Source organism: Apis dorsata, unplaced genomic scaffold, assembly GCF_000469605.1.
Source record: "Apis dorsata unplaced genomic scaffold, Apis dorsata 1.3 scaffold_169, whole genome shotgun sequence".
NCBI lineage: Eukaryota > Metazoa > Arthropoda > Insecta > Hymenoptera > Apidae > Apis > Apis dorsata.
In genome coordinates this window covers 1,475,334-1,484,030 of record NW_006263457.1, presented here as the reverse complement: position 1 = coordinate 1,484,030, position 8,697 = coordinate 1,475,334, and the positions used below count along the sequence as shown (strand labels likewise).

Below are 8,697 nucleotides of genomic sequence, written 5' to 3'. Positions count from 1 at the left end.
ATATATATATATATATACACACCGCTTGAATGTATTGGCCAGCGTTCACGCTTTGCTCGAACGGCCACCAAGCTTTGACTCGAGTTACTTTAAACAAATTAATCGTGGGCAGATTCGGGTTGAGTAATTTCAAAGTACAATTTTTCGAATTCGGACTTCCTCGTGGCATTGCGGACAGATCCAACGTTAGTGCTCCTAAATAAATAAATTATTTTTTATTTTCATTGAATCGTATATCCTTTTTCGTGATTCTTTTAACAAGAGTTATGAGGTAAAGTTAATATTTATATTTTATTTAAGAATGAAGGGAATATAAAAATAGACAGATAGATTAATATTACCGAGAAAATCGTCTGGAGAGAAGTGATCGCTGTCCCAGACTTGCAGGTATAACCTGCACGGCAATTTCTCCTCGGTGTCGGTCAATGAAAAGATGGATATCTTTTTCGGGACAATTATAACGCGCTCGCTCTTGCAATACATCACACGAAACACGAATCGCCAATTGAAATTTCCTTCGCCGTTTAAAGAATTGTAATGGATGTCGGTCTTTTGGTAATCGTCGTAAGTGATCCAACTGCGATTGATTTCTTAATATCAGACGATCAGACGAAGATAAGCCAAATCTTCTTAGAGGTTATCGCTATTTATTCACAAATTTACCCTTTAACGTAAATGTCGGAGCACTTTTCACCCGTAAGAAATTGACTTTCCACGAGAGGTATATCTTCCGTGTTCCAAACGATCACGCGAATTTCGTATTCCTCGGGCACGGGCGGGCTGATGTCGACCGGCGGTTTCAGAGGAACTTCGCCTACTTGAAACATGTCGATCCACATTTCCAATCTACCCTGATCGCACAAGAGAATCGACAAATCACATTTTCTAGAACGGGCATTCGCGTAATCATTCGAAATAACGCGGTCAAACTTAATTCATCGTGACAAAATTTGCCTTTCGACCGATTCAGATCGAAATCGGTTTCATCCGATAATCAACGAATTCGTCCGAATCGAGAAAGAGAAATAACGAAATCTTGGCATTTTTCAATCGATTTTTCATCGAAAGAAAATCCCTCGAATGACTCTGCCGTGGCTAACGCGTTACAACCTGCTCCAACCCGGGTCTTCCTATATTAAAAAGCGGCCGTCTCTCCACGTGTTCCGGAACCAGGTAGCAGCCGCAAATGGGGAAGTTTTGCCACTGATGGAGCACGCTCAACGCCATACATTCATTTAATTCTGAAAGGGGAATGCCATCGATGTAATTCTAATCTTCCATCCTTCTCCCCCCTGATTGGGGGAAATCGTTTCAATTTTAAAACGCACCGGATTCCGGATGCTCGGCTTCGTCGAAGGGAAACTTTTTCCGTCCGATTTTCACGTAATGTCTCCTGTACTCGGGCAACGGAAGATTGTTCTTCCTGCAGAGCTGTTCGAGTATTTGGGTCGGTTTCTCGCGATCCCTCCACTGATTGTACCCCTCAGTCGCGTATATCTTGGATATGCCACACGTGGCACGGTGTTTGCTGTAGAATCGACTCTCGATGTCGATTTTCGTCTCCCCTATCAGGTCGTCGCTAGTGGTCGCGTCGTAATCCCATACTTGTACGATCATCGTGCAATCGCGGGGGAAAACTGCCTCTATCTCGAAGAACCTGTAAAATATACGCGATTGGTATATTTTAACTTAGTAGGAGAAGGAGCTCTTTTCTCCTGGAAAATAAATTAAAAAAACTTCGTGGAATGTGTGCAGAGTTGATAAATAAGAAAAAGAATGAAAAAATTGAAATCTCGATATTAATAGTTTTGTCTGTGTGATAATTCTAAGTAAAAGTTAGTAGTAGAACAAACTTTGAGAGGGGTAGAAGGGATCCCAATTGGGGCAATATATCACACGATATCTCGTGGATAGATGATTTCTTTGTAACGTCCAGTTCCAAAGAATTGGATAAGTTAAAATGCAATGGTCAGCACGTACCGTCCAAAAGTTGGATTTAGCTGGTTCGGTATGTAATTCTTTTGGTCGCTGATATACGTTTTACCAAGCCGGATACAGATATACGGATCAGACTTTCCGGTTAGGGGATCCTGAGGCTGCAAGTTGATGCCTGTGGAATCGATTCGATCCCGTGAGCTCGTCACACGATGAACCCGAGTCAAATATATCGCGTTTATCGTCGCACCTTTCACCACGTAAAGTCTAACCACGAGTTTGATAGACTCCGAATGCGGATAATCGTCGCACAGGCCGTCATTCGCGCTTCTCCCGCTTCTCGTTTTGCAAGGCAAGTTGCTGGGGTGCGGCCAGCGATACACGCAAATACGCCCCTGTCGATAGATTTTTATTAATGGATTTATCATTTTTATCAACGAAATTTTCTTAGACGAAAAGAGAAGAAAAGAATCGGGATTTAAAAAAACGATTTAAAATGAAATTTTCGGAACGAGACGCGAATCCAATTGCTATTATTTCACGTTCATTCTCTTATTATTAACGATTTAAAAAGAAAAAAGGAAAAAGACGAAATTTACTTCTTCCGTTTCGAAAATAGGGAAAGATGTTGCCTTTGGAAATTATCTTTCAATCATTCACCAGAAAACGGGCATTTCTCCTTCTGATTTTCCTCCAATTAATAGCTCGTTTGAACAAACATTTAACATTCCTTGATCGAACGTTTAAGGATGCAAAACTCTCCTCTCTTCCATCGAATCTCGGCGGGTAAAATATTTAGAGGAGGAACAAAACTCTCGGGGAAAAATTGAGATTGGTGGGATGGCAAACCTTGAATTTTCCAACGTAATTCTCGCTGTCGTAGTCGGGTTCCTCGCTTTTGCGCCCCTTCCACAGCTCGAACGTTCTCAGACGATCCTGGAAGCCGGAGAATTGCGGCTGCATCTCCAGTTCTCCGTCGTATACCTGTTTCCCGCCCAATGAGACACCTGAGCTGGTGAAAATTCGCTAAACGCGTAGGATACCTTGAACGTCGCTGTGATCTTCTGTTCGGGTGGTGGAATACCGTTCAGCTCCCTTCTTCTTTCCTCCTGGAAACGTCTCGTCCCTCTTACCACAATTTTCACAATTACACGTGGTGGAAAAATATTCGGTTGACATTTCGTTGCTCCTCCACACTTACCTCTAGGGAAGCGAAGTATTTGGTCCACCAGTCTAGCGACTCGTCGTCGTCGCTCGTGAGAAATTCTTTTTTTTCCTTTTTCCTTTTCGCGTGGATCAGATGAGCGAAGAAATGTTTCAAACAGCGAAAAATCTTCTTGATCCATGAGATTCTGTCGCCCATCTTCTTGTAAGGAATTAATTTCTTGTGCTCGTCTTCTTTTTTCGGATCGAAATCGATCGGCAGGGGCACTTGAAAATAATTTTTTATCATCAATCAATTTGTCAAATTTGTTGACGATTAAAAACGATTTTTACAAAGTAATTTCTTCGTTTGATCTTATTTACGAGATATAATTAGTTTTACAGTTTCGTTGATTATTCTTTCATTTTCATTTCAACAATTTCAATAAACTCGAATCATCTCTATGAATAAATAACTTTATTATTTTTCTCACTTGTATATTTATTATCAGACAAGATTGTAAAAGATTTTAAAACGTATATCTCGAAAAGAAATAAAACGTTTGTATATTTTTCACAGTTTTTAAGTTAATTTTCAATGGATCAATGAAAGCATGACTATTGTCGAATAAACGACAAATCTAAACTAAAAATTCAATCTCAAATTAATCCCGATTTCCGGAAAACACGGGCACAAATTCCTCCTGAATGGTAAAAAATATTTGTTCGCAGTGTATAAACATTCTGTGCAACTTTAATTAACAAAGTTTTCTGTTGCGTGCCGAGTGGGACCGGATATTCCATGGCGTTATTAAACCGTTGAAACCAACCGCGTTCAAATATTTAATAACTACTTGAAACACCCCTGAAAACAGCGGTTGAACACAGTGTGAACATGAACTACACGGCCAACCGTGTCAATATAATTGAACTCGGAGAATATTGTATATATTTTACATATTGAGAGAAATAATATCAACATAACAGTAGACAGTATTCTAGAAAATATTCGATACGGAAAATTATATTTTTACGCACTTTCCCATTTCATATTTGAAATTTACCACCATGCACGTCGTTGACGTGTATAAATTTTAAAAATCTCGTGTCTCTCGAATTTTAAATGAATCGAACTTATTAGAGACTTACGAACGGTTTCAGGTTTTTCCTCTAAATGTTTCGCAGGTTTGAAGATCTTTTTCGTCCCGTATATCTGCTCTTCGTAATCATCCTCGGTTATCAACTGCTCCAGAAATATGTTGATACTCGGTATGATGCAAATTCCAACATACTTGAAGCAACCGAGTCCTCGCGAGTCGAACGCTTTTATTACCACGCTTGGATAATAGATTTCGAGCTCTGGCATATCCTTCGAGAATTTTTATATCAATATACGTTTCTAACATAAACATACATCGATGTGTTCGGTTCGAAGAACCTTATTTTGCAACGAATTGGAACGAGAGATGGAATGATTCTCTCTCCCTCTTTCTCTTTCTCTCTCTGCGATATCCAAAGTGTGTGCAGTCAAGCGTTAATATCAAGTCGTGTATATATATATATATATAGCAACTTTCAGAGCGGTATATTAGTGGTAAGATAGATTAATATTAGGATACATACGAGCTGTCATACGAGATACGCCTAAAGAGAGAGAGAGAGAGAGAGAGAGTCATAAGTTGATGTCGTAACATGATCGCCGATATTCTGTATCTCTGAATGGACGATCGAATATCACGTTCGTTTCCTGACAAAGATGGACGATAATTTCTGCAACATCCGTTAATATATATTGACAACGCAGACATCGTGTTGCGTTTGATCATGAAAGATGATCGAGACAATTGATTTTCGTGAATATGAAACGATTGTTAATTAATACAATTCGTTACGAATTCTTATTGTCCATCGTAACAACGTATCCATTTTGAGATTAAAAAAAAAAAAAAAAAAAATATCGAAATAATCGATTCCACTACGTGTCTGATCGACAGCACTTTCCTTCGGACGGATGGGTGTAAGTCAATGTCATTACCAATTCGGTGATTACGTGAGGTTTCTTGAAGTTGCTGAATTTTTTGACGTTTCTCATTACTTCCGACTTGATGTCAACACCGCCGCACTCTATGGTAATCCGAGGATTCATCACGGGCATGTAATACAGTTTCTTCATATCTCTCACTCCCCAAAATATTATTTCGAGCCTGTAACTTGCCATTTTCGGCCTGATATCTTCCGGTATAGTGTAAATGGTGTCCAACATCGAGCGATGAATAGGTTTGTCCAGGTCTTCGTCCTCTTCCTTTACCTGTTCATCAAAATTAAATCATTCAATTTTTCTTTAAAAAGAAAAAAGAAATCTCTATTCAATCAAAGTAACAAGTAAATAAATCATTTATCCCTTGCCAAAAAGCAAAATTTCAATTATCAATCATCAAACCTTATTTATATTCGCGTTATTTTTTTATATTCTAATATTGAATTTATGTACGATCTCGTATATTTATGTTATGAATTTGGTGTCACTGTTACGTCTGTTCCCTTTTTTTGAACCGCTGTTCTATGCGACATAGTGAACGCAATAAAACAAAAACATCGACACATCTATATTACACAGTTTATTCCTTTCTCACTATATATTCTTTATTTTGATCAAATCGTTTCACAATACCCTATCTCTTAATATTTTTATTTTTATACGTTATAAATGGGTTCGAAGACGGATGGAAAAAATGAATCCACGCAAAAAGGACGAGAAAAGGGTTCATTAGCGCGGATAGCCTCTCTTTCTCGTGCGCGACACAAATATCGATCGATGTTTGCATCCCTTACCTCTATGAGCTCGAAGGCGGCGAGCACCGACCCAGAGAAATCCCTTTGAGATTTAAATTTGTACCATCCAAGTTTCGGAGGGAAATCGGGCGGGGAGTAAGTTTCCTCCGCTAGTTTAACTAATGGAATCGCCGTGCATCTTCCGCAAAACTCCTTTATACCCTGTGAATTTCGACTTCGTGACGATTTCGTGGAACTAATTTCACTCGTTTCGATCATTAAATTCGATCGATAAATTCATCAACGATACATAAATATCTAATCCGGATCGCCTGTAGTGCAAGCGAGATCGTTTAAAAAAAAAAAAAGAAAAAGGATCCACTCACGCATATGTCCAAGTCGTACACCTCCAATATAACTATAGGTGGGTTTAATTTAATGTACTCTTTGGATCCGTGCACGGTTCTCGGCGGCAATATCAAAGTTTGATCCCAGAACGGGTCCAGAGTCTGCTTGACAACCTGAAAAATTTACAATTTACTTTCAATCCCCCCGAGCACGTTGCCAGCCCCAACCGAAGAATTTTCGATGCGACTCCAAGACTTTCGTAAACGCTCGATAATTCAATAAAACACGATGGATCCAAAGAAATTTGAATGTTCCTTTTTACGGAAGGAATAAATGTCAGTGGAGAAAAATATCCATTTACCGAGTAACGATCCAACGAGGAAGGGAAGGAAATCTTAATTAATAATGAGACGACGAGTTTCGTGGGTGAATTATCGACACGGGTTGAAAACTTACCCTGGTTGAGATGGAGTAACCGTGGAAACAGACGCGTATCAGCGGATCCAACAAGCCGGATGTGTCCATACCGGGATCAAAGCGACCTTGGAATATGTGAGCACGCAACTGAAATGTCTGCGACCGAATGGCAAACTAACTTTGTCGTTTCGTTCGAAATATTTCCAATGGTATTGGGGCTGAACTGTTTTCTAAAAGTTTCGAGAGGGATCAACGTCAAGTTTGTTTCTCGTTGAACAATCGCGATTACGCAGAGGGATTACGGGGGGACGCGACGAGTTCGAATTCTTTGAAAGGATTATTTTCAACGTCCGTCGATGCTCGATCAAGTTTTGAAAAAAAGTTTTGTCATTACGTGAAATTTTAATCGAACTTGAAGAACAAGAATATCGTTTCGCATTCAACGATCTAACAGACGTGGAATTCTAAAGTGGGTATTTCATCGTCAACGAGAGCTATAAAAAAAAAAAATATATTCTTTCGATTAATCCCCTCTTTCGAGAGATAAAACAGCTACATTTTTTTCAAGGAGCTAAAGATAGCTTCTTTTCCTTCGTTTTTTAATTATTCTTTTTTTTTCTAATTTTCATGAATTATTCGAGCAAAAAAAAGAAAAAGATTAGTGTTAACACGATTATTAATGATAAAATTATATAAAGCAGTACGACACGATGTGTCACGCATCGAGAAGTTTATAATAGAAAAAGGAACAAACATTAAATGTATAATAGTCAGTATAAAAATAGTTCCACAAAAAAAGGTGTGTACGCTTATGGGATTGCATCGTTAGGATAATATAATTACTTTTGTCAAGGATGCGTGTGATCATGTCACATTGCTTTATAACTCAAAAGTAATTAAATTTGAAGTAGTTAAAAATAGTTAAATTTGAAAGTAGTTAAAAAACAAGAAAAAGGAGCTCTTTACGAATAAAAAAACATAGCTGTTGTTTTATCTAACCGTCTCTTGAATTAATTAAATCTCCCCCTCAGTATACGAAACGCGTCCAAGCTTGACCTTGTTCCCATCGAAAAATTTTCCCATCGAAATGGAAATTGTCGTACCGTGGAATGAGTGTACTCCAAATATTTCGGGAACGTGTAGATAGTTTGCTCGTGATTCACGTTGTAACCAGGAGGGATAGAGGACCAACAGGCAGCTGTAAGTAACATAGGAACAATGATGAAGAATAGACAAAAGTTAGCAATCTCTTGTTTTGGGAACATGGATAGTTGCTGAAGCAAAAGCTATATAGATTAATAGAAATTAATGTGCCAAAAGAGAGATTTGAAGTTTTACACCAGTATTATTCAAATCATGTTGATAACAAAGTTATATAAAGTCTGGTTGAAAATTTGAGAAAGAAGCAAAGCTATAAGCAACATAGAAATTAACATATAAACTTTCAGAGGGTAAAACTATGAATAATAAAACTAATAGAATGATGAAAGATAAAAGTTAGACAAAGGTCTATTCAATCTCTTGTTTTGGGACATAGATGGTGCTGAAGCAAAAATTATATAAATTAATAAAAATTATACTAAAAGAGAGATTTGAAATTTTACACTAGTGTTGTTCAAATCACGTTGATAATAAAGTTAGAAATAAACTGGTTAAAAATTTGAGAAAGAAACAAAACTATAAGCAAATTAATAGAACGAGGCTTGAAACTTTAATTTAGAACAAAGTTATGAACAGCAAAACTAGTATAATGAGCACACTTCAGCCTATAGGTAATGTTAAAGCGAAATAAAGGTTTAACATAGTACAATTCATAAATTTGAGACTTCAGGCTCTATCGAACATTATTTGCCATTTTAAATTTTCTTTATCAATTTTGGCACAAAATAAGAGCGCTTTTCGCATAGACATATATAGAATTACCGAGCAGAAGTCTTTTATTTTTATTCTTAACTCTTACCGACATAATCAGCGTTTCCAAGCCAGAGGAAAATTTCAAGCTTGCAGACCATATAATCGGCCTCCTCCTTGTCCCATGGATTTCTCAAAAACACGTCCATTCGACGGCCGCAAAGCGTTCCC

General features: G+C 37.9%; 2 protein-coding genes across 2 annotated transcripts in view; both read right to left on the bottom strand.

Annotated features, from left to right (window-relative positions):
* Window positions 1–543: 543 nt before the first annotated feature.
* LOC116184862 (fer-1-like protein 4) lies at window positions 544–889 on the bottom strand. The gene has a single exon (XM_031509723.1). The coding sequence runs from the start codon at window positions 837–839 to the stop codon at window positions 660–662; it is 180 nt and encodes a 59-aa protein (XP_031365583.1). The 5' UTR covers window positions 840–889; the 3' UTR covers window positions 544–659.
* A 206-nt stretch (window positions 890–1,095) lies between these two features.
* The window catches only part of LOC102679620 (otoferlin-like), a 13,706-nt gene continuing 6,104 nt past the window's right edge, over window positions 1,096–8,697 (bottom strand). Inside the window, exons 11-23 of the mRNA XM_031509674.1 lie at window positions 8,576–8,697; window positions 7,719–7,813; window positions 6,655–6,771; window positions 6,237–6,371; window positions 5,902–6,072; window positions 5,114–5,374; window positions 4,228–4,447; window positions 3,137–3,366; window positions 2,785–2,919; window positions 2,186–2,330; window positions 1,981–2,110; window positions 1,329–1,657; window positions 1,096–1,241 (exon numbers count right to left, since the gene is read on the bottom strand). The exon at window positions 8,576–8,697 is cut by the window's right edge and continues 2 nt beyond it. Coding sequence (XP_031365534.1) covers window positions 1,096–1,241; window positions 1,329–1,657; window positions 1,981–2,110; window positions 2,186–2,330; window positions 2,785–2,919; window positions 3,137–3,366; window positions 4,228–4,447; window positions 5,114–5,374; window positions 5,902–6,072; window positions 6,237–6,371; window positions 6,655–6,771; window positions 7,719–7,813; window positions 8,576–8,697 — 2,236 coding nt within the window. The remainder of the gene's footprint in view (window positions 1,242–1,328; window positions 1,658–1,980; window positions 2,111–2,185; window positions 2,331–2,784; window positions 2,920–3,136; window positions 3,367–4,227; window positions 4,448–5,113; window positions 5,375–5,901; window positions 6,073–6,236; window positions 6,372–6,654; window positions 6,772–7,718; window positions 7,814–8,575) is intronic.

Coding starts and splice junctions, on each gene's coding strand:
- LOC116184862 (XM_031509723.1), bottom strand. CDS start 839: ATGTGGATCGACATGTTTCAAGTAGGCGAAGTTCCTCTGAAACCGCCG.